This window comes from Vulpes vulpes, chromosome 12 (assembly GCF_048418805.1).
Source record: "Vulpes vulpes isolate BD-2025 chromosome 12, VulVul3, whole genome shotgun sequence".
Lineage (NCBI taxonomy): Eukaryota > Metazoa > Chordata > Mammalia > Carnivora > Canidae > Vulpes > Vulpes vulpes.
In genome coordinates, this window is record NC_132791.1 from 4,217,996 (window position 1) to 4,244,070 (window position 26,075).

Genomic DNA, 26,075 nt, shown 5'->3' on the forward strand with positions numbered 1-26,075 from the left:
GGAGTTCTAACCAAACCTTATGGAAACCAGTGGTCTGACTGCCATAATACCCTCCAGGAGGATTACCTTTGCCCAGGGGTTTGATTTCAAGAAGCATTGTTTCTACTTTTTCTATTTGAATATCATAAATAGGCAAAACAAGCAAGATAATGTTTATTGTACCAAGTGCTGTTCTAGGTATTTTCCTTGTTATTTAATTGTTAGAACAATCTTGGGAGGCAGATATTGTTAACTCCATTTTACAGATATGGAAACCAAATCTCTTAAAGGACATATAAACAGGAAATAGACTCCCAAGTACAGAGTTTGGTCCCTCTCCCCATACCCTTTCCTCCAACCTGTGGGAAAATACTGCTCATACATTAGGTGGAGACTGAGCTTAGCTTGAAGTAGTTAAGAACCATCCTGCCTAAAGTATTTTATGACTTAAAGTCCAAGGGTAAAGCCAAGTTGGGGACCTCTGCTTGGCCGCCTCTTCTCTGACCTTGATTTGCCAATTTGCAATTTTAAAAGGCACCAAGAAGAAGAGAAAGACTTCATGGTGAGACACAGAAAGAGGAGCAATATCAGGGTTGAAAGGGGATGACGGGCGATGGTGTTGCTGTATGGAGAGCTCTTCCTTGTCAAAAGTTGGGAACATGGAGTTCATCCTCCTCATGAACTCTAAGTTCCTCCAAACTGTGACTCAAGACCCAGTTGGGACCAATGAATACCTACCAATTGTATCTATTTGGAAATAGCACTGAACTTTGAGTTGGGAGACCTATGCTGGGGGGCTTGGCTGAACTATCTGTGCAGCCTTGGAAAAGTCAATTCAAATTTTCGTGGCTCATTTGCCTCCTTGTAAAATGGATTTAATAGTACACACTCCTTAGGCAATTCTAAAGAGAACAGAAGACAGCTGTGTAAAAGCCCCCAGCATAGTGTCTGATAGAGTGAGTGCCCAGGAAATGTGTGGGGTCTCTAAGGCACTTTCACATCCATAATGAACATTTGGTCCTCACAGTATCCCTGTGGGGTTATCAATAGTATCCAGGCTACAGAGAGGTCAAATCATCTGACCAAAGCCACATAGCTAGTTAAAGACAAAGTTAAACTCCACATCATGCCCTCTGTCTCTCACTGCCACATATCTGTAAGTTATACTTCCCTGTAAAAAAATCCTATAACTGAAGTCATTTAAGAATTACTGATTTTATCTGGGTATTAGAGAGGCTGTCCGGGATATAATAAAGACATAAGAAAAGGGCCACAGGAATATAGAGATCCCGGGAATATAAATTGAATTGGAATAATAAGACATTCCATGCTTAATTCATTCCTTGATTTGAAACCATAAAATTTGTCTGCTTTGCCCTAAAACAACCTGTTACAAGAGGAACATCCTCCAACTAGGAGCAATGGTCAGTCTAACTGTGTATTGTCATGTAAGCCACTCCCTGAAGAAAGAGGAGAAGTGAGGGGACAGACAAGAAGAAGGGAAGGAAGACAAAACCTGAATTTCCTTTTCAAGAGAGGTCAGATTACACTTGATGGGTGAATGAACAAGCTCAAATGGACCATTTACCTAGTTTTATACATTAAAATCCTTTGGCATGTTCACTCCTCTAAGGCTTTCAGGGTGGGGAGTATGAGGATTGTCACCCTTGTGTGTGTGTGTGTGTGTGTGTGTGTGTGTGTGTGTGTGTGTGTGTTTATGGCTTTTTTTTTTTTCTGGTAGAAGAGAACATGATTTTCATAGGTAGTTGGCATTCCCTGTAGGTTGCAGCTGACCATGGATCCAGACGGTCCTCGAATGTGTATCCATAGCTTAGTCCATTGGTTTAAGAAAGGAAGAAAGAGCACACTTGAAGGAAACATAAAGACAATAATTAATTTTTATTGAGGTGCTCCTAGCACTGCATCCCATTTCTTGTTCACTTGACCATCTCCATCTCCCTGCTCTTCTGTGAGCTCCTGGAAAGCAAGGCCCACACTCTTCTTGCCCATTAAGTACTTTGTCCTGCTTGGGAGAGTGCCGGGCACCTAGCAGGTGTTCTGCTGGGGGCAGGCATACAGTGGGTGGCACAGCTGTGAGGATCATTCACTCCTCAGTCGGATACTGCAGGACACTTTAATTTCAAATCAATTTATATTTATTTAATTTTAAATATCATTACTATAATCATTCATTGCTGAGGTCTGGTATTGTTGGCACTATGAAGATTATAGTAATGTTCACATATGAGTGAATTGGGGGGGCTTTGGCAGGCACAGCAGTAGATGTCTAGTACTTATTCTAGATTGTTGTTGCCTGTGCTTGAGTGTAGCACCCACGTTGGTTCCAGATTGGGGCTTCCCCCAGAACCCCAGAGCTCTCTGCTGGCGGCCCTGGCCCCCCGCCCCACTCCCCTGATTCTTGACCTGTGTGCTCATGCAGTCGGAGGAGTTGAAGGGAGTGCAAGTGGTGGGAGCTGATGTTTGGAGTACAGCCACGGGCGCCTCACCTTTGGTCCCAGGCACAGCCTCCCAGTCATGCCTCGGGCTGGGTTGTTTTGAAAGTAGAAACCAGGACTGGAGTCCTTAATACCATGGCGGTCTCTCTGTGCTGGGCACTGGAATTAAATATTTATGTTGGCAGAAAGCACGAGTCGTCAGCCCAAGTTGGGAGATAAAAAGGTTGGTTTTTGGCCCTGGGGAGGAGCTGGGCTGCACGGAGATCAGAGCAGGGCTCCATAGCAGCCCCTCACTGTTCATTCTCAGGTCTGACTCTGACACTCTTGACGGCCAGCACCCCACTGGGGAAGACGTTGGGCATCCGAATTTTGTCAGCCAGTTCATACCAATGCTCTCACTTCACAGGCTGGGAAACTGAGAGCACATCACAGTGCTTATTCAGTGTCAGGGTCCAGACTGGAGTCCAGATCTTCAGCAAGTAGTTGTGACGTTAGACCTGAGGTCAGGAGAGCTGCGTCACCTTGAATACGTCACCTGAGCCCACTGAGCCTGTCTAAAGCAGGAAGAATGCCTAACCCTGGGATCAAAGGAGATAACGTAAATAAATGATTTATACAAGATGCTGTCAAAACTTTAGCTCAAGCTTTCCTCGAGAGGTCCAGATAGTACGTGCTTTATGGGTCAGGTGGTCTCCGCTGCAGTTACTCAGCTCTGCCACTGTAGTGTGAAAGCATCTACAGAAAATACATTTTAAGAAACTGAGTGTGGCTGTGCTCCATTAAGACCTTATTTACAGAAACATGCGGCAAGCCAGATTTGGCCGTGGGCCGTGTTTTGCCGACCCTGGCTGTAGATGCTTGGAACTTGTGAGACTCGATGACGTAATAAATGACCCCAAATTTGAGTGGTTTAAAACAAACTATCTGATTATGCCGTTGGATTTGGTGGGTCAGGCCCCGAGACAGGGCACAGTGGGCTTGGCTGTCTTTACTTCATGAAGTCTGGAGCATCAGTGGCAGGATGAGCGACCTGACTGCTTGGGCTGCAGTTACCTGAAGGTTCCTTTAGTTACCCAGCTGGGGCCTGGGCTGGAATGACCCGGACACCAGGTCCTGCTGACATGTCTGCCGTAGCCACTTCCTCCATGTGGCCGGGCTTCCTCACTCCAGGGTGGCCTCAGCGTAACTGGATGTCTTGCATGGAGGCTTGGGGCTGCGAGCAAGCAGGTTCCAGCGAGAGAGGTAGAAGTTGCACAGCCTTTTATGATCCAGACTCAGAGTCACACAGCATCCCTTCTGCTGAGCTCTATAAGTCCAAATGTTCCTGACGCCACCAGCATCCAAAGTGGAGGGACAGAGAACCCCCACCTCTCAGTGAGAGCAAAGCTAAAGAATTGGGGGAGGGAGCTCACTTTTAGAACCATCGTGGAAGAGATTAATAATTTAAACACACACATCGAATAGTGGCAGACGCTTACTTTAGCACTTTCTGTGTGCTACATCCCTTTGAAGGAGGTAATGTTATTGTCCACACTTTATTTTTATTATCATCCCCATTTTAAAGACAAGATACACTAAAGAACGGAGATGTTAATTAACTTGCCCACAGTAAAAGAAAAAAAAATAGGTTGTACAACCAACATTTGCACTCGAGTAGACTCCAGACTCTGTTCCAACCGTGACACACCCTGCTTCATTTTGATCCTGAAAGTGAGAATGCTCTTTCTTCCACTAGAGCAGAGTCACACCAAGAACCCGAGTCTTTGGGCTGCCTGGTGTCTAGCTACCTTCCTACCAGTAGTCACTTGAAGACATTATCGCACACCTGCTCTGAGCACAACTGTTCTGTGCATTCTGGGTCGTCCAAGGGAAGAGGTATGACACGGAGTTTCATTCATAAGAAACCTAAAATGTGGGTGAGGGGATTAAATTCTTTTTTTTTTTTTAAATTTTTATTTATTTATGATAGGAACACAGTGAGAGAGAGAGGCAGAGACACACAGGCAGAGGGAGAAGCAGGCTCCATGCACCGGGAGCCCGACGTGGGATTCGATCCCGGATCTCCAGGATCGCGCCCTGGGCCAAAGGCAGGCGCCAAACCGCTGCGCCACCCAGGGATCCCAAATTCTTTTTTTTAATAATAAATTTATTTTTTATCGGTGTTCAATTTACCAACATACAGAATAACACCCAGTGCTCATCCCGTCAAGTGTCCCCCTCAGTGCCCGTCACCCATTCACCCCCACCCCTCGCCCTCCTCCCCTTCCACCACCCCTAGTTCATTTCCCAGAGTTAGGAGTCTTTATGTTCTGTCTCCCTTTCTGATATTTCCCACACACTTCTTCTCCCTTCCCTTATATTCCCTTTCACTATTATTTATATTCCCCAAATGATTGAAAACATATAATGTTTGTCCTTCTCCGATTGACTTACTTCACTCAGCATAATACCCTCCAGTTCCATCCATGTTGAAGCAAATGGTGGGTATTTGTAAATTCTGATTTAATTCTCACAACCCTGTGAGATGGAACCTTGGTCCCATGTTACAGATAAGGAAACCAAGGCCCACGGTTAAGTCACTACTTGCCCGGTAGCTGATAGAGTCTAGCTAGACTCAAGGCCAGCGCAGTTTGATATGCAATCCCATGCTGTTTGTCATAGATTGCAATGAGAAAAGATCTGGAACAATTAATACTGACCCTTTCAGAGGAAAAAAAAATTGTTTTTCAATCCCTAACATGTCAGATCTAGCCTATCCTGAGAGGTGATACTGGTTGAGTTTCTTCACCACAGAGACGGGAGACTGAGGCCCATCGGAGAAGGGCAGTTGGGTGTCCCTGGCCGGCCAGCTGCTCAGATGTGGAGCCGGAGCTGGGACTCTGCTTTTCCCACCACACCAACTGCCACGTTGTGGCGGGAATGGCGGGGAGGGGAGTGATGGTAGGTTGGGTGTGGGGCAGTGGGGTGGGGGTAGGAGTGGGGGGTTGGGGTTTAAACTAACTGGGAAGTTGTTTGCCAAAGCTGTGTGGGGGGAAGGAGCATTTTACAAGACCAGGGCCTCTGGCCTGGAAACATCTGTTTCCCTTCAAATCAGCGAGGAGACTTTTGCCTCCCCAGAATGCCTAAATCATGTGGCAGCTGGGGAAGAGCAGGCGTTGGCCTGGAGACTTCAAACGCATTCTCCCGTACTCTCGGGGACCTGGTCCTGATGTGGGCCTCTGGGGCTCCATCCCCGCTCTTACCCCCTGTCAGATCCGTGAGAAGCTCTCACCGCCAATTAACTTCTCGGTTTCATTCTCTCACCCCCGCTGCGAGGGGGTCTAGGGGTCTTGGATGGGACCAACAACAGCTTCCTCTCCACCCACTCTCCTCTGATTTCCACTAGGACGGCTTCTTCTGGATGTCTGGGGGAGACGGGGTGGGGGGGTGCTCAGAGCCTCGTGCAGTCTCATGATAACTATTGATGATGACACCGCAACTGTCCCTCGCTGAGCGTCAGCACATGCCAGGCAGCATAGTGAGCACTTCCCCACGTCGCTTTTTACTCTGGCAGCTACGCTATACAGTGGGTTGTAATATCATGATTCCTATTTCACAGGTGAGTACATCAACACAAGGCCTCACGCAGGCAATAAATGGGAGGCCAGAATTTAAAACCGAACAGCCTCATTCCAGGCTCATGTGTTCAGCCATCCTGTCATTCTATCTCTTATAATGACCTTTCAACCAAACCCCCTTTTGTTCATTTCACAGACAGGGAAGCTGATTTCCAGACAGGGGAGCTACGACTTCCTAGTCGACTGAGTCATTCATTCAGTATGTCATTCATTCTGGCAAATACTTGCCGAGCATCGCGTGATTTAGATGTCTGAGCACCAGATGTCGGTGGGTGGATAGAGATGGGCAGCACCGTTTTCCAGTCCTGAACATGTGTACTCCTGGGGGCAAGAGAGAAGTGTATGAGCACTGACCTAGTCGTGCGGCATGTGCTGTAACAGGGCACCGTGGGCAGAGGAAGTTTTACTGGAGGAGATGGGGCTCCACTGATGCTCCAAGCACAAGGTAGAAGGGGGTCAACTGGGGAAGGGCAAGGATAAGCCACACAGATGTGTATTCATGTGCAAAGGCCCAGAGGTAGATTCCATATCATGGAACCACTGGCAGTTTGCTCTGGTTCTACTATGAAACAAGAATAGGAAGCGAAGATCAGTAAACGAGGCTGGATGTGTAGCCAGAGTTTTAGGTTCAGTGATATTAGGACAGTCAAACGAGTGAAGACCAAAGAGCTGCACTGAGCCCCTGGTAAGGGACTTGGATTTAGTCCCGAGGGTGATGAAGAAACATTAAATAATACTTTGCATTTGTGTAGTCAATCCCAAGGCACTTGCCCGCACTTTGAAATCGCAGTACATGGAAGCCGTATTGTTTAGTCATCCAAGATCTCCCAGGCCCCAGTCTGTGTAAAACCTGGGACAAGAGTGCGGTTTTCTCTTCTTTTAATTCAGGGATAGCTGGCACACTATATTACATTAGTTTCAGGTAGTGAATGTAGTGATTCAACAACTTTCTACATCACGCAGGGGTAGCTACCATCTGTCACCAGGCAACGCTATTAGATGCCATCGACCATATTCCCCATGCTGGACCTTTCATCCCCTGACTTCTTCATAACTGGACGGCCATGCCTCCTACTTCCCATCACCTGTCTTGCTTATCTCCTTACACCCGAGCCCTCTGAAAACCACTGGTTTGTTCTGTGTACTTGTGTGTGTGTGTGTGTGTGTGTGTTCATTTTGTTTGTTTCAGGCACCTTGGCCACTGTTCTTTCCCCTAAAACAAAGTCGGAGAAAAGAATAGGGTTTGAGCCTGGAACTTCAGTTCCTAAATAGCCCATCCCGCTCCATCCTTGGAGCTACCTCTTTTGTAATAAAAGTTCCCATAGGTGCAGTGGGACCTAACTCAGCCAGTGGTACCAGAAGCAGGGTGGTGTATAGAAGGAGCACCGGGGCGGGGGTCAGAAAAGCCAACGTCTACTCTGATTTTATTAAGCATGTTTCCTCTCTGGGCCTCCGTTTCCCCCCGTGGAAATAAGGATGTGGAGTTTGGTGATGGCTCAGGGGCTCTAATTCAGATTATCGGTGGACCTCAGCCTGCTCCGGTGGGCAAAGAGAAGATGGAAGAACTGAGGTGAAGGCAGCTGGCACCCTTCCTGAATCCCCTGAGCGACCCTGAGGCCCACCTGCACCCTCTCTCTCTCTCTCCATCCCCACTTTCCACTCTGCTGTGTGGGTGTGTCCCTACGTCTGCTTCCCGGTCTCTAGCTCGCTCTCCTTCTCCACATGAGGGGCCGCCACTTTCTTCCCCTCACAAAAAGCCCCCACCAAGCCCTGCCGGGTCCCCTAACAGCTTTCAGATGTGTCTCTGGAACAGTTCTACAATTACAGCTGAGCCGGGCAGAAAGCGCTTGGCCTTGTGACTTTTGACCCAGGCCTGTGAGGTTGACATCTTCCTCTTTTTCCACCCCTCCGCCCCCGCCAGCAGGGTGGCCTGAGGCCTCCTCCACACCGAGGCCTCCACTGACACATTTGGTTTACTCTAATGACACAAATAGAAGCTACCTTTTGGGGAGCAAAGATTGAGCCAGGCCTGATCTATTGTGGTATCATTGAGTCTCGGCCCCAAACCTGTGAGGGATGGATAACTTCACCCTCTCTACCGAGACTGAAGCCCAGAGAATACTCAGCCAGCAGCTGAGGAAAGCAAGGATTCTTCCCAGGTTTTATTATTATTTTTTTAATATTTTATTTATTTGTTCATGAAAGACAGAAAAGCAGGCTCCTCACAGGAAGCCCAATGTGGGACTTGATCCCCGGACTCTGGGATCATGCCCTGAGCCAAAGGCAGATGCTCAACCCCTGATCCCCCCCAGGGGCCCCTCTATGCAGGTTTCGTAACTTGAAAATCTAAGGCGTCTTCTTCCCCGGCATGCTGTTATTCATGCTGCTTGGCTACGCAGGGAGGTGACCCTAGACCCTCTTGGTGGAGGGAGTGTATTGCAGAAGTGCCATGGAAACATCAGTGGCCAGTGGGAAAGTCGTGTTTAAAAAGTTTCCAACTCCTCATGTTTTGAGGCTAATTCACATATTCCATTCACTACATCCTTCCGTGTTACCCTCACTTGAAATGCATCGCCTCTTCTCCAAGAAAGCATTTTTTAAATGTGTACTCTTGTACAAATCTGTGCTGTTTACATGGTCTTTATAAAAATCTGCAGCTTGCAAGCCACTTCTCTTGTATCACTCTATGTGATCTCTGAGACAGTCATGCACTGTCTCTACAATTATCCCCATCTTGTTGATGTAGAAATGACTAGGAAATGAGATGTGATATGCTCGGGTTCATTCATTTACTCAGATATTTACCGAGTACCTCCCATCCATACCCAGCCCTGGTAAGTGCCAGGACATCGCTGTACTCAAGCTGCGGTATATACTCCCTCTAGGAGCCGCAGACCAGGGTTTGGATCCCGCCTCTGCCGCTTTCTAGATGGGTTGCTGGGAGGGTAGTAAGTGCTTACACGGTGTTACCCAGGACTGTCCCTACCTCCCTACTCTGCCGCTGGCTCATTCTCACTTCCTGGAGTTTGTCATCTTACTTCTAACGCCTCTGCAAGGCTTTTCAATGATAACTCACCCATGTAGCCTTTAGAGATGCCTGATTCAGAGAGATGAAGTAAGCACAGAGAAGTGACTCAACTGAGGTCACAGAGCAAGGGAAGAGAATAGAATAGAATGTGAGCCCGCGTCTGGCTGTCTTCAAGACCACGCTCCTTCCTCTGTCACCACTGCTTCTCTTGGCTAACACAGTACTAGAGGTAGTAAGCCCTACAACTGAGCTCCACTCACAGTGCTGAGATACAACAGGAGAGACGTAGTGCCCACATCACAGTGCTGTTATTCTTATGCCAAAGGTGGAAGCTAAAAACCCAGAAAGCAGATGAATAGATTAGCTTTTTAATGAAGATGCGGCCAACATACCCCATGTTTAGGCCTCTTAAGACCTATGTTTTAGGGACAGCCCCACCCTTCCTTACCTTTGCCAGCACTCCAAGCCAGCTAATGAAAGATAAAAGGTGGAATTAGATTTGACAGTGTGGTTAGGTGTCTAATCTTTGGATCCAGGCAGACCTAAGTTCTGGTCCCCTGTTGCTACTTCCTTAATATGTAATGAATAATAGGGCAATTACATGACCTCTTTGGAACCAGTGTCCTTCTTGATAAAATGCAGTCATAGTATGCAGCTCATGCAGTATAGGAATAAAAGAGCTCCTGGCACACAGTTAATGCTCAGTAACTGTTAAGTGGATGAATGAAAGAACATGTAAATGAGCATGTCCAGCCATGCAAGGTAGCTCTGAGGTTCACTTCCAAAGCCCAGGACTCAGACTGCTCTGTCCCTAAGTAACTGTGAGACCACAGGTAGATGTAAAATCAAATTTCAGTTTCCTCACTGAGGTGCAGGTGACACTAATCCCCACCTTCCAGACTTGCCTACTTGGAAAATAAGAGAGTAAGTGCAAAGTGCCCAGCAGGCATTTGGTGCCCAATAAATGCTTCACAGTTGCTTTATTTTTTTTTCCCCAAAAATCTCTTCTCTTGTAGTCTCAGCATCCCTGACACCTTTTGACTGCTGATCTTACACTATGATTTCGTGTTCCACCTTACAACTTCCAGGGCCTTCTCTGAAGCCACAACCCAGTACTCTGTTTTCTTGCTCTGCTACAGGTTCACTTTGTATGCTGTGGATACACGAGGGAGGCACTCAGAGCTCAGCACAGTGACCCTGAGGACAGCCTGTCCGCTGGTGGATGACAACAAGGCAGAAGGTGGGTTATCCATTTCTTCACTTCCCAGGTAACCCCCATATTTCCTAAGTTCTATACCCAACAGTCCCTAACCATTACCCCTTTCCTGCCTCATACATGTATTGGCACAGGTTGAAGAAAGTGAAGAGACTAAGAGGACAGAAGGAATAGGGAACTAAATTAATCAAAGCCACGAAGGAAGTTGAGATTTACCAGCAAGATCTCAGCCAGTGGAAAGACTTGCCCTTCTTTCAGAGCATGTGTCTGTGTTCTGACTTAGAGGCAAGGAGTGGTGGAGAGTCAGAGCGCCATGACTATGTCCTGCCCCTTAACCTAGGATTTTTAGAGACCACGTTTTTCCACTTCCGTCTATGCTAGGGTTGGCATGTCCGTGACGATAGACCACTCCACCACTAAGCCCATGGCAGGTACCAATAGCTCATCACAGCATGCATCTCCATCTAGTCTAGGGTGGCCTCAGACCCCTCAGCATTGAGCTATAGGCAGTGACTATCCGAGTTGGCAAGTAGGATTAAACCTTTATGCTGCTCCTGGCCCGTAAAGCTGTAAGCGTCAGGCACCTGAAAAAAAAAAAAAAAAAAAAAAAAAAAAAAAAAGAATAGAACCGGTCAGTCAGACCCACCATGTACTTAGTTCTTAGCTGACATGAGGATGAAGTGTCCATAGCAGGACTGGCAAAAACCTGGTGTAGATTGTGAGAACCTGATGGTTCACTTCAAGTTGAGCAAATGTTTTCTAAGAGCACTGGTACACAAGCAATGCAGAAGAGACATGCTCTTCACCTTTTAGGAACTCACATTCTAGTCTCTCTAGAGAGAGAGACATTTCTACAAATGGCTCAATAATAAGCTCCATAATACATGCTTTGTGTGCTACTGGACAAGAGGAAATAGTCTTCCTATTGAGGAGCTATCAAATCTCAAAAGTAAGGGGGTTTGAGATGGTTTCCTGATCACTGATGATGATGATTATTATTATTAATCATCATCATCATCATCATCATAATTATTTAAAAATAACACATGCATATATGGTTAAAAAAAAAAGACAGAAAAATTAAAACCAGAGTGGAAATACTATGAACTAAATGCTCCTTCCATCCTAAACCTGAGTCCCCCAGATTCTTCTAGAGGCAATCACTGTTAGCAATGACTTGGGGATGTGCACAAATTTTTATCAGAGTCTTCACAGATGAAGACTTCCATTCAAAGGGAGCTACCCATGATGACTTTAAGTTACATTGATTTCTAGGAACAACTGAAGGAGCAGAAATTGCCATATATGGTGAGCAGAAGAGTCTGGTTTTTCTTTGAGAGGTGTTTTGAATAGAAACTTCTTAGACCTGATCACAGAACTATGTTGGAAAAACTACAGGGAGGAGATAGAAGTAGACTGCTGAGATGAGCCCAAGACAGTAGATTTAAGCCTTTGCGTTTGTTTGGAATTTTATGTGAAATCATGGATACCAAATATATGTTAATAACGAAGCTTGCGAATTAGGAGCACTAACTCTGTGCCAGTCCCTGTGTTGAGTGCTTTACGTTCACTTTTTAATTGCATCCTCCCAGCACATCCCCAGAATAGACATTGCTATTTCCAGCTGATAGTCTGTCGGCCCTTGAATATCACACACGTGAATCCCAGCACAAATGTGCCTTCCTTGTTGCAAGGTGTGTTTCCATGCTCACTGTTTCCTGCTGTCCAGTGATCCGTGCCTGCACTTCTCCCCCTCAGAGATAGCAGACAAGATCTACAATCTGTACAATGGGTATACAAGTGGAAAGGAGCAGCAGACTGCCTACAACACGCTGATGGAGGTCTCGGCCTCAATGCTGTTCCGAGTCCAGCACCACTACAACTCTCACTACGAGAAGTTTGGCGACTTTGTCTGGAGGAGTGAGGATGAGCTTGGGCCCAGGTATGGAAGGGTGTGTGAGTGTGAATGGAGTGGTGGATCCTTCTGGCTTCTATCTGATTTTACGAGACCCTTTATTCCATAGGCTAACAATGGGCTTTGTCAAATAAGTAAGAGTGTCATCTACCTTAGTCACGTCAGGGTGAGAAATTGGAAAGGGGCAGAGAGAATGACAGATTCTTGGAATTTTAGCTTCTTAGACTTCTGGAATGTCAGATAAGACATTCAGCACTGTATCTCTCAGTCACTCCCCATACCCACCTTCCACCTTTAGTGTTGGAGACGGGAGCCATGAACTCCTGGAGGAGATCTGTCCTAACCAAGACCGTGAAAGGGTATAGCGGCAGGCTCATGGCCCTTAATCTAGGGCTTTCCTCCCACTTCCATAAGAAATCTGAGGTTTTCTAAGGGTACCTGGATGGTTCAGTTGGTTAAAGGTCCGACTCTTGATTTTGGCTCAGGTCATGACCTCAGGGTCAAGAGATCAAGCCCTGCATCAGGCTCTGCATTGGAGCCTGCCTGAGATTCTCTATCTCCTTCTCCTTCTTCCCCATTCCCCTGACTCTCTCTCTCTCTCTCTCTCTCCCTCCCGTCCTCTCTCCCCCTTAAAAAAAAAAGAACAACTCTGAGGTTTTCTAGAATAAAGTCCATTAGTGACCATGACTAAATACATTCCTAAATTCAATGTGTATTAAGACATGATCTTTATCACCAGCAGTGACTGTACCAATCGCTGTGCTAGGAACCATGGAGGATTCAAACGTACCTAAGACAATCACTATCTTCTGAAGCTTCAAAAAGTAGTATATGAAGTAGTGGTTATGTTTTTATGCCTTGCACCTAACAACATTCATTCATTCATTCATCACTTACTTAGTAGCACCTCTTACCAGTTGGTTGTTGACCATGCAGCGACAAAAAGGGATAAGCTCACTGTTGGAGGTAATTAAACAAGCAATTGAAAAGAATAGGAATGGTAAGTATAATGAGCACGAACAGAACAGGGCCCTTTGGGGAGGCACAGCAGAATCATCTGGTCTAGGTAACCCAGCGAAGCCTTCCCAGGGCCTGAGACTGAGACTGACAGAGTGAATAGGGGTCAGACAAGTGAAAGGAGAGGAGGTTTGGAGAGTTTGGGACAGAGTGACCAGCCTGGGAAATATACAAAGGAGAAAATGTCACCTTAGGGCAGGGTTTTCCTCAAATTTTCATCATTTGCCTGCTGCTTTTATTATTTTGGGCGTATCACCATGCCGTAAGCACTTTTTGTTTTGGTATTTCATAGATTTACATCTCACTGAAAATCTGTTTGAAAACACTGTATCATTTTATAAAGGGAAGAGTAGTACCATCTATGTTTAATAGAAAATTAAATGTAAACATTTGATATAATGGAAGAGAAAAAATAATAACAGGAAACAATGCTCTTCAATCCTGGTAGAGCATGAGGCTCTGCATTTAAAAAGGAGATTAGCAAGTGTTAGGGGGTACTGAAGACACAGTCTCGAACCAAGAGTTTCTTTTTTAAAGTAGTCTGGAGCAGAGGAAGAGAATGAAAAAGAGAATCTGACTGCCTTTCCCAGTGTGATTCATTGTTGTTTAATGCTGAGTCTGTGATTATCTGTAGCACCACCTAAAATCCTTTCTCTTGCCCCTGGGGAACCCCTTCTACACTTTGGTAAACACTGTGTGTAGAGGAACTGAAAGAATTTCCCTATAGTTGGAGCAAAGTGTGTGACAGCAGGAGTGGTAAAAGATAAGAAGGGAGAGGTCAGTAGGGGCCAGTCCTGAATGCCCTGTAAGTAGGGTTAAAGCATTTGGATTATCTCCCTAGGGTAATGGGAAGCTTTTCAAGTGTTTTTCACAAGGGGGTGATATTAGCAGATCTTCGGGAGGGATAAAGATCCCTCTGACCACAGTTGGGAGCTTAGACGTTCAAGAGGGGTCAAGACAGGAGGGAGGTAGTGAGGCCCCTCGAGGCTACTCTTACAGTCATCTGGGGGAGATAACATGGTGTTCTGGGGCAGGGTAGTACTGGTAGCATGGGGGAAAATTGCGTGACTTGCTGAAATATTTAGTCAGTGGCACTCTGTGCTTTAAAATTACCCTGTAAACTGGGCAAAGTAGGATATTCTCATCTTGCAGATGATAAGGAATTGGGGGCCCCATGCGGTTAAATGAGCTGCCTACAGTTGCATAGTTTGATATGGAGGCTGGTTCTGCCCTGAGCTCTCATTCCCAGTCCTTACAACACTGGTAGTATCCTTCCCTTCCAAGGACTGGAGGCCCTCAAGGGAACGGATGAGAGCCTGGTCAGGGATAAAAGGGATCTCTCCCTGGAATAGACCTTATCTGCCCATTGGGTCCTGGACTATAACTTTTTCTCTTTCACATGAAAGGAAGCTTCTTTAGATAAAAGCTAAAAGAGGGCAGACAGGCAGAAGCCCAGAGCCCCAGATGAAAGCCACTGTGTGAGTCATCCAGGCTGCCATCTTGCCCATGGACAGGGAAAGGCATCCCACTTTATGGGGCTTTCCCACAGGGCTCAGAGAGTTTGGGTGGAAGCTAAACCAGAGCTCCGCTCCTGACTTTGTCTTTACAACCTTCTGGGTTCCTTTATGACCTTCCAGGACATAAATCTTCTGGAAAGGGTGCCTGGCCTCCCACAGAGGCAGGACAACCCACTTGGTAATGGACTGCGATAACCCAGTAACCTCCAGCCAACCCGTCACCAGTCACTGTCCGCCAACCCAGATTGGTGTCACCCAGTTTCCTCTCTTCTCAGTCTGTCTAGTCACTGGGGGAGGATATGAGATTCCGCTAACATCCCACATGGGCATGTCAGCAGGGATCAGGATAGCTGCATCCTCATCTATCCTCACTGGGCTACCTTGGGTTCTGGTTCTCTCTTTGGCCCTCAGCTTCCTCATCTTTAAAATGATGACGATGAACTAGGGGAACCCTTTCTTTTTAGCAGTATTTTTTTTTCTAAATAGATCTTATGTATAACCCCAGGTCTTAATTAGAATGCTACTTTCTCAGAGAATCCTCTAAAATTTCTACCTGTTCTCCTAATCAACATGTTTTAATTTTCTGCATCATACCTACTAGTGTCAGTATCTCGTATTGCTTATCTGTTTACCATTGTGTTCTCTCTCTTCTGCACTACTATGTCTGCTTATATGTACTTAGTGATTCTTTACGTCCTAGTCTCTCTTCTAAGTGGGTGCCAAATAACTACTTGTTAAATAATTGGATAACAGGATGAGTGGATTTGTGGCTCAGAAGATTGAACGGTTGTTCTGGTAGAAGCTAGAGAGGGTGGCCTGGAGCCCCACCTGATGCATCTCCATTCAATTACTCTTTCTCCCAATCCCAAGGGACCCTTAGGTCTCTCTGAGCTCTCAAAGATCTGTGGGTCACAGTTGGAAACAATTGAATCCCATGAACTCTAAGGTCTTTCCTACTCAAAAATAGGAATCAAAAAAATGTATTGTCCTTGCAAATACTGAGAGAGCTGAGGAGACCACACTTCATTAATTTTTTTATTCACTAATTCATTTAATGCGCCCACTATGTGCCCGGCTCTGTGCTATGGGCTGGAGAATATATGAATGAAGAAGATAGATCCTGCCTTTACAGGGAGCAGCATCTAGTAAGAAAAAGTCTATAGGCAGTTGTAGTGAAATGCGATAGGAAGCATGTGCCATAAAAAGGAGGGCAGGGAGTTTGCTTTATAGCAGAGGGCTTCTCTAATTGGAATGTGCATGAGAATCCCCTGAGAGCCTTGCTGAGTTTCAAATTGACTTAGTGGCTTAGGATTGGCCTGAGATTCTGCATTTCTACTAAGCTCTGGGGTGATGCCCCTGTTGCTATTCCCAAAAGCACACTTGGGAGTGATAAGGTCCTAGATGGCAATAGCTGGCACAGCTGATCCAGACATGGACCTCAAAGAATGATCCACAGGGAAGAACATGAGGTCTGTGCCTAGTGTCAAATGATGAACTGGAGTCCTTCAGGCAGAAGGGAGAGGATGTTCTCATCACAAGGAACAGCCAGTACAAAGACGAGTGTTGGGGTGGGTCGTTAAGAGGATACACTTGAGCCAAGAAGTACAGATCTCACTGGAACAGAGAGTTCAAGGTGAGGAGGTGGGGGAACCAAGGTGGTGAGGTCAGCAGAGGGCAGATCATGATGGCTCTTGTGAGCTCTGTTCAGGAGATTGTTCTTTCTCCCAAAAGCCAGGTAAAGGTCTTAAACAGAGGAGCAGTTTGGGTAAATGTGCCATGACTCTGAAGGGTTTGCAAAGTGTAAAGGCGAGAGGGCAAGACACTGCCCTGGAGCCAGGAACCTTTGGTTCCTGTCCTACATCTGCCATCTGCTTGCTGTGTGACCTTGGACAAATTCCATTGCCATTCTGGACCCTACTTGTAACATGAAAGGGCTGGGCTCCAAAGTCCCTTCCAGCTGGGAAGCCAAGGAACCAAAAGCCCTAAAGGTCATAAAGGGCAGAGAGGCACACTCAGACTGTCCTTTCCCCTCCACTCAGCACGCCCTGATTCTCAGGGACCTAGGCTGGTCAGGATGTCAAGAGCTCCTCCCAGGAGGACTTATGCTATGGGATGAACTCTACTAGGATTCTCTTGGCCCTAATCACCAAACCCCAAAATATTCTGTACCTCTCCCTATATCTGTAGTCACGTAGCTCCATGTAGTTTAGTGATAAAAGGGCATCTCTTACCTCTGCCTAGGAAGTCTATCAGGCCAGTGGCCTCCAGATCCTGGTTCCCGTGGCAGCCACAGGTGTCACAAACAGCTGCTCAGAGAAGACCTGCTGACAGCCGGCTGTCCCAGCCATACGGTTCCTATTAGGAGACATGAGGAACTGAGCTCATAGGTGGCTAAGGACCAGAATTGCCTTCAGTCAGAACACCCTTGACCACCCTTGGGCTTCTCGATCCTCTCAGCTACATTTGGCTGAAATGATAGAGTAGAAAGAAGAGAGCAAGCACAGAAGAGATGTTGTTTTGGCGAATTCACCTCTCTGGACTAGTAATAGTATATTTACTATCTCAGCCCCTCTTTCTTCCATGGCAGACATTGCTAATAGATCGCAGACATCGTCACAGGCTTGGTTTAGCCTGGGATTTTTCTCAACATAGCAAGACAAGCCTTTCCCATCTGAGGAGAGTTGGCACATTTCTATGAACCATGGTTTCTGTGTCCAGAGTGAAAATAAGCAAATTTGATGTCACTGTACATTCTTGCAGGTCAAGATAATATTAGCTCTTTCCTTAAGCTATCATGGATTAAGTCTTTTGGAATTTCTAGGATATTGGGAACAAAAGCACACTTAGGCTTCTAGGGCCATATTCCTATGGATCTCAGAGACACTTGTAATTTTTCTGCATATTTTGACATTTCTGAAATCAGGATGGACAGGGTACAATGGATGTGCACGCTTAGTGTTACATTCTTCCTTCTTTCCTTAAAAGGCTGCTATTAAGTCAGTGGCATTTCATGTATCTTAAGTTGCCTTAGAGTGGATAAATACAAACAAAACACATTAGGCCTTTGAACAAGTGTCCCATGGATCATTGTTCCCACTGATGGTATAACAAGGTTGGCTGCTGTCTTGAAGTCTGTATCCATTCCACACTGAAACCACTGGGTTAGTTGACATTCTGTCAAACTCAACCTCAGTTAAGGAATGGATTTTGGGGCAGGTCTTGTGGTTTCTTGTGAGAGAATAAGAGGACGAAATGTAAATATTTTCACTGTTTATCTTACGAATCACATTTCAAACCTGGTGTTGAAGATACACATCCAGGTGGCAGTATTTGTACTGCAGGTTTTCTGTTTTGGGGGGAGTCGTCCAAGGCTAGATTTTATGTGTATTTATTCTGAAAATGACCCCAGTGAACAACCGGGAATCCATAAAACCATGGTTTCATTGCACAAGTTCATCACACCAACTATAAAATATATGTTTATATACCCATTATCTTCAAAATGGAAATGCCGTATTGTATTTTGTTCTAAAAGTAATTCTTACCCTATGACATCTGCATGATGTGGGTGTATACATAAAATGGAAAGTGGGGATCCCTGGGTGGCTCAACAGTTTAGTGCCTACCTTCAGCCCAGGGCGTAATCCTGGAGACCCGGAATCGAGTCCCACATCAGGCTCCCTGCATGGAGCCTGCTTCTCGCTCTCTTGTGTCTGTCTGTCTGTCTGTCTCTCTCTCTCTCTCATAAATAAACAAATAAAATCTTTAAAAAAAATGGAAAGTGAACAGTTTGCACCTCTGAATCCCATTATCCCAACCCAGAGATAAAATCATTAGCCCTGCGCTTTCCAGATGTTGATACAGGTATTCCATGGATGTGCACATGAATAGGGATGCTGGTACAGGCCTATGGATATACCTGCATCTACAGCCACAGCCCTATTTCCACCAACTCTGAAATGTTCAACAAATATGTATACTAGATTCTGGTATCTGCCTGTTTACACTTAACAAGTCTTTTCTCCTGGATGCATATGCACATATGTTATCTGGGAGGGCCCTTTAGCCATGCAATTTTATGAATGTATCATATGTTAACTGAGCCTTTTATTAAAGACCAACAAGGTTTCTTCCGAATGCTTTGCTGTTATAAGCAAATCTATATAAACGTTTTGCCCATTTGCCAGATTACTTCCCTAGGTCCACATCGATGCTCTTGTGCCATTTCATTCTGTTTATCAATTCCTGCTAGAGAATTACTGGATTTTAAAAGCCAGGGACTGAGAATTTCCTCAGTTCAAGCCAGTTTACCCTTGTTAATTCCTTCTTCTTGTGCAACCAGGACCTGGGCAACAGGGGGACTCTACACAGTCCAAGAAGCAGTGGGAGATATTAGTCGAGCTCCTATTATGGGCCCAGTCATTTATATGTCATTTAATCTCCTGAACCATCGATTTTGAAGAGTAAGCACTGGAGAATCAGTGGAATTGAATTGAATTGTTTAAGGTTACACAGCTAGTATCTATCAGGGGCCAAATTTAAACTAACCTCAAAATGCAAAATTAAAACCAATATCCTGTCCATTATAGCACATTGCATCCCAAGATAAGTACACAACTAAGGCAGAACGTAGTATGTATCACAACAGAGAAACAAAAGGATTCAGTAGCAAAAGGTGGGGGGGGTGGAAGATGGCTTATGATAGCTGGAAAAATCTGGAAGACTTCCTGAAGATGAAATTTCGGCATGACTTTGAAGCATGAACCTCAACACATGTGGTCCTCTCCCGTGAGGAACTCCATGTCTCAACAGTTGTGTCACACCAGGTTCTGTTGTGAAGTGCTCATCAGATGCCCATCAGATGGCATTTCTCTGTGAACAAAGCCCCTAATTCCTTTTAGATTGAAAGCAAACAAAACAACACAAATCTTCTCCAACTTCTACAATTATTAGATTCTGCTATGGTCTGAATATTGTATCCCTGAAAATTCTCGGGTCCCAAATCTAATGTCCAAGGTGATAGTATTTAGGGATGGGGCTTTTGGGAGGCAATTAGGTCATGAGAATGGATCCCTTTTGAATGGTAATCTCTACTTTTACAGAAGAGACACCAAAGAGATCCTTTACCCCTTCCACCATGTGAAGGCATAGCCAGAATGGACTGTCTATGGACCAGGAAGCTACCTCGCACCAGCCACTGCACTGCATCTTCCAGTGCTATGAGCCTGGACTTCCTGACCTTCAGAACTCAGAGAACTAATCTGTGTTGTTTATAAGCTACCCAGCCTGTGGTATTTTGTTGCATAAACCCAAACAGACTAAAACTCCTTTCTAAAACATACTTGATTTGATCATCTCCAGGGAAGGAAGCCCACTGAAAATATGGAAGGATCTATTCTATATTCAGAGGGCTCCAGTTTTAATTTGTTTTTAAATTATGTTGAGACAACATTTGCCTTCTGTTAATTTGAAGGTGACGTCATTGATAACACTGGGGTGCCTTGCAACAGAGGTCTAGATGCTGTTTCCACACGGTTAACCCTGGTCAAATTATATGACCAGCCTGAGCTCACTTTTACTACCTAAATATTGGGACTAAAGTATAACTCTAGAACTGTGGCGAGGATTATATTTAGTTTCAGTTTCCACCCCCCTCCCCACACACACAACCTTTATTTATTAGGACAACACAACCATTTGCCTAAATATCCCCCTTCTGTGGACACATTCCATTCCTGCTTCCCACACTTTCTCCTAAGACTTGCTTTTAAGACAATTTTCAGCATCATGATCTGACTAGAGTTTGCACAGGTCCCTCTTACCAGAAGTGACTGGGGTTCTCCAGATGTGGCCTGACCAGGGCAATATGAATGAAGTCATTCTTTTTCTTAATCTGCCCTATCTGCTTCTGGAGGTTGTGTCCCATTTTTGTGCAACCACGTCATGCCCTCAACTCTCATTAAGCTTGAGGTCAGCTAACACAGAGACATTTAAGCTCAACTCAAGGAGATAGGGAGGAGGGAGAGAGGCCAATAGGAATGTTTCCTTACTGCCTCTTTTTTTATCCCTCTCCATTCCAAGGCCCCCTTAGAAATTAGGTCTCTATCCACTAACTGTGTCAACAGCTGATTGGGTAATGGTGCTGGGAATAGAATGATCGGTCAAAGGTTCTACAGTTCCCGGAGAAGTGGCATCAGAACTCAGCCCCTGACTCCCCCACAAGCCATTCCTGTCTCAGTCTCGCTTGCTAATACAACCATAAATTAATGTGTGGTGTCACTCCTTTACCTTTGGCTTCCTATTCCAGTGGGCCTGGGTCCTGTCTCTGTGAGGAAGATTTCATTTCCAGTATTTGAGAAAAGTGGTCACTCTGACCTACGATTCCCTCTCCAGGGAAAGCTTGGACCATGCCTGGCCTTTGATTTATGCTTCTCCATTGCCTACAAATTTATTGCCGAGCAGTCTCGCCTTTGGTCTCTCACTCCTGCCTCCTCCTCTCTGGCCTTTGAGCACCTCCAACCCTTCTCTCCATGGCGTCACCTTCTGACTTCTCCTGTCTTTGTTGACTAAATGCAAGCCAAGGTCTGAGGCGGTGTGTGCACTGGAAAAAGAACAGGGATAGTTAAGTGAACTGACACAGGTTTAGTGCCTATTGTGTACAGGCTTCTGTGCTGGATGCCCAGGGCAGGCACTTCATTTCAGGCTAACAACAGCACTAGAAATAAGCATCTCTAATCCCATTTTACAAATGGGCAGACAGACCTACAGAGCAGAAGTGACCACTCTGATGGCCTCTGAAGCCTGTGTCCTGTCTACTACAGTATGCTATTTGGATCTTGGCTAACATTTACTAGGAGTAAGCAAACTACTCAGGTTATCTCTGTCTCCCCAAAACACTGCAATCACCTGTATTTTACTGATGCCATAACGAAGAGTGGCATCAAAGAACTTGCTGATGATCCACAGAGCTGTTAAGTTATAGAGCTAGGATTTGAATCTGTGACTCCAGGTTCATGTATTTCAATTTGGCTCTGTACAGTCAGGAGCTTTGGTTCCTGCTCTGCCCCTGTTACTAATTTAAGTTGTTCTCTTAAACGACTTTCTCACTCCAAACCTCGGTGTTCCCATCCATTCAACTTGGTTCAGTTGAGTTCCAGGATTCTCCTTGAGGAGGTGGCTGGGCCTTTGGGGGCAAAGCTTTTGGACATGTTGGAGGAATTTCCCTTTCCAACCTCATTTTATATTTGTAGCTTGTTTCTTGTGACTGTCTGCAGCAGTCACTCTCCATTGCTTCCAAAGTGTAATACTTCACCATGACTTTGAAGAGCCTCAATGGTCTGATGTCTGCCAAACTGACTAGTCTCTCACCCGTTCTTCACTCTATTTCAAAGCACTTATGGTTCATATTTTCTCTTATCTAACTTTAGGTAGGCTCTTTCCTCTGCCACCCATCTACCTGAAAAACCTGTCTTGTCATTGAAGTCCTGATGCAGACGTTACAACCCTTGGGAAGATTTCCAAGCCCCCAAATTTATGATTAGGTGGCCTCTTTTTATATTCTCAGAGTACACACTTTGTCTCCAACCCAGAACTCTGACCCCAACTTAGAGGCTGTTACTATTTCTGTCTGTCTCCTGCCATTGACTTGCAAAGGTGCTCTAGGCTTACACGGGTACACAAATAAGGATACTGATGGGAGGTGGTTATATATTTATATATCATTTGTTGAAGGTTTGTTATAGATTCATCAATTTTTTTAAACAAGCTTTGTGGTAGATACAGGTATTATTCCCATTTCATCCATTTCATGGATAAAGAAACTGGGTCACACTTGATTAAACAATTCCCTCAATATCACAGAGCTAGTAAGTGGCTGAGCCTGGATTTGAACCTGAGCAGTCATGCTCCAGAGCCTGGGTGGTGTACCATTATTCTGTATAACCAACATCCTAAGCTTCAATGGCCTGGGTCCTGCCACTTCTCCAGTTTCCCCACTCTGTGCCCACTTGCACATGGTATTCCAGCCATAAACCCTCAGAACTCCTATGTAATCTCTAATCTTTATGCCTTTACCTCTGCCTTTTATTATGCCTTTGTCATCTTTCACCCCAACTCATTTTTGAGACTCAACACAAGTTGCCTGTCTACTAGGAAGCCTCCTTGGATATTCCCATTCTTACCTAGATACCTTCCTGTACTCCCCTCAACCCCTACACCTCCTCTTATCACTCTTGCTATTTGTGTTATAATTTTCCATCTGTCTGTCTTTCACACCAAAGTGGGAACCCTACTGTAAAATAAATGCTCAGTAAATGATCAGTCAATGACTTTATCTCCTGTAACTTCACAACAGCCCCATCTTTCAAGTGAAGACATGGGTTTAGAGACATTAAGTAGGTTTCCAAGGACACAGAGATATTAAAGAACAGAGCAAGGGCTCAAACCAGGAGGAGATGGACTTGTCAGGCTCCTCTTTGGGAGGTGCCTGCCAGCGGGAAGAGAGGACCGTGGGCAGAGTGGCAACTCGAGTGTGATTATGAAGCTATGAATTCTTGGCACCTCAGGAAATATTCCACCCAAGTGGTGAACTATACAAAGAGGACTTTTTGAAATGTACCTCATAAATCATGCCCACAAAACACACACATAGAAGCCAGCCCCTTTTCCAGCTGCCATGCAGGTGCCTAACACAGTCTCCCATTTGTGGGGTCTGTTGTTGTAAAACACCCTCCCTCCTGGGGTCTCAGAGGGGCATTGAGAGGACAACATGAGAGAGCTGCTCATTTAGCCCTTGGGTATCTCGAAGGTATTGGAATGTAGAGAAAATTGGATTCCGCATGGTGACAGACACCTTGACAGTGAAGCTAACATATGGTATGACCCAGGAAAAGGGCATCCCTTTCACTCTCTGAGCCTTAGTTTTCACATCTTTAATAAGGGTAGGTCAGACCAGGTCAGCGGTTCCCAGTTGGGGCAATTTTTACCCCCCAGAGGATAATTCACAATGCCTGGAGACCATTTCATTGCTATGACTGGGCCAAAGGAGTGTTATTGGTATTTAAAGGGCAGCAAGCAGCCCAGGGATGCTGCTAGACTTCCTAAAAGACAGTCCCTACAGCAGAGAACTATCTGGCCCAAATGTCAATAGTGCTGTCATCAAGAAACCCAAGGATCTGGGATATCCTTGCTAGCTTTGATTTTCTATGCAGCTGTCAGACCTCCTGAGGGATGCCCTCCCTCTCTGGTCCTAGTTAAAGGGTGACAGATACATTACTAATGATGATCACCACAGGACAGGGTGATTCTTACTTAGACTAGTGCTCAGTATGACCTTGACCCTAAGACACCATCACAACAATACTTTATAATCATAGGTATCATTTATTGGGAGCTTACTCTGTGCCAGGCTTTGGGCATTTCTCATGGTGAATCTTCACCACCACTTATAATGCTAAGACTATCACCACTGTTTTAGAAGTGAGAAAAATGAGATGCCCAGAGAAATCTGATTTGGGGACCGAAATATTAAGGATTTGATGAATGATTTCCAAATTTCCTGACTGTGAGAAATGAAAGAATATGAGAAAATTAGAGAAACACAAAAGCAGAAGTTAGAGAGGGACTATGTGGGTGTTCAGGCCTAGATCTGAATGCCTAGCCCCAATGGCCAACTTTATGTTTGACCTTGGTCATGCAATGTCATTTCTCTGAGCTTGGCTTCACATGCATTTGATGTGAGTAGAAAGAAGAGTATGGTCAGGGCTGTTGTGAAGATTACATAAAATTTTTAAAATATTGGTAAAGCACTTACTCTGCATCTAGTGTGGCAGGTGTCAGTAGATTATAGTTGTGATTGCTATTTCTGTGTAGCATTATTATAATAATTTCTACTTGGTCAGAGTCCCAAGACTGGTGACCTTATAATTCCTGGGACTCTCATATCTTAGAAATTAAAAGACTGGTTCAAAAGGTTATATGTCGCTTTCATTTTCTACACATGACGTGATTGAAGAGGACAAATTCGGAGGTGATTTTCAAATAGGTGTTTGAAATACCCACACTCTGGCAAGGAATGGATAGGAGATTGTTGGGACAGGAAGTCCTCATCTCTCAGTTGATCTTTATCCATCACTCATTAAGGGCTTACCTCTTAATCACTGTCTCGTCCTCCCTTTCAGGAAGGCCCACCTGATCCTGCGGCGACTGGAGAGGGTGAGCAGCCACTGCTCCAGCCTCCTGCGAAGCGCTTACATCCAGAGCCGTGTGGACACCGTGCCCTACCTTTTCTGCCGCAGCGAGGAGGTCCGGCCTGCGGGTATGGTGTGGTACAGCATCCTCAAGGACACCAAAATCACGTGCGAGGAGAAGATGGTGTCCATGGCCCGAAACACGTATGGGGAGTCCAAGGGCCGGTGAGGGAGGGTGCTGCCCTCCGTGAGCACAGAGACTCTCCGTGGGAGGGGGAGCAGTACTCTCATGGATCCTGGGGCCTGGGGGGGCTGGGGGACAGCTGAGGATGGGCCTGGCAGATGAGGCTTGCCAGCAAGGCCAAAGCAAACTCTTTCTCTTGTGGATAGCCGGCAGAGAACTTTGTAACCACTGGAATTATCCGTTTTTCTCTTTTATTTTTTCTAAGATATTATTTGACTCTATCAAAGTCTCTCCTTTTTAAACTTTTTCTTATGGATGGCAGTCAATCCCGAGGCAGGAGCTTTCAGGTGGAGACCAAGCGGCCTTTGCTCTTCTTCCTTCCTCCTGCCACACTCAGCTTCCTTCCTGCAATGGACCCCGAAGGAGACCTATGGAGAGACAATCTGACCTCTTCAGCATCGGGAAGGAGGCCCTGAGGATTGTTGCAGTGAGGAAGCTTGGGTCTTTATGACTTTTTTTTTCCAGACGTTATTGAGTTTGCAGGAGCCCTGCCTCTTCCTGCTACCTGTGGGTCTGCCCAGAGTCCCTGCAGGACTTTCCATGCATTAAAAATTCTTATTGTCTCTCTTTCTGCTTGGGGAGTGTTTCTTGTCACTGGGGGACCTCTCTTTATTCACTCAACCGGTGCTTATTGATTCCCTACTATATGCCAGGCAGTGGGCCTGCAACTAGAGTGAGAAGCTCCCTGCTCTCAGGGAACTTACAGTCCAATGGAAGTTGTAAAGAAGGACTAAAGCAATTTCAGGCTATACTAGGGGAAGAATGGGCAACTTATTGTTGGGCTGTGAGACAACCTAGAGGAGTTCTGAAATGCTTCCTTGAAAAAGTGATGCCTGAAGCCCAAAGGATGGGGAGAAGAAACCAGACAGAAGGGAAGGATGAGATGGGACACCATGAGC

The 26,075-nt window shown here is 45.6% G+C and overlaps 1 protein-coding gene across 5 annotated transcripts in view; it reads left to right on the forward strand.

The window, feature by feature from the left end:
• Positions 1-25,743, forward strand: part of ASTN2 (astrotactin 2) — an 854,920-nt gene extending 829,177 nt beyond the window's left edge. For all 5 annotated transcript variants that reach the window (XM_072727526.1, XM_072727523.1, XM_072727524.1 and 2 more), the window contains 3 exons: positions 10,220-10,320; positions 12,055-12,238; positions 24,924-25,743. In XM_072727526.1, coding sequence (XP_072583627.1) covers positions 10,220-10,320; positions 12,055-12,238; positions 24,924-25,161 — 523 coding nt within the window. In that variant the 3' untranslated portion in view covers positions 25,162-25,743. The remainder of the gene's footprint in view (positions 1-10,219; positions 10,321-12,054; positions 12,239-24,923) is intronic.
• Positions 25,744-26,075: the final 332 nt, after the last annotated feature.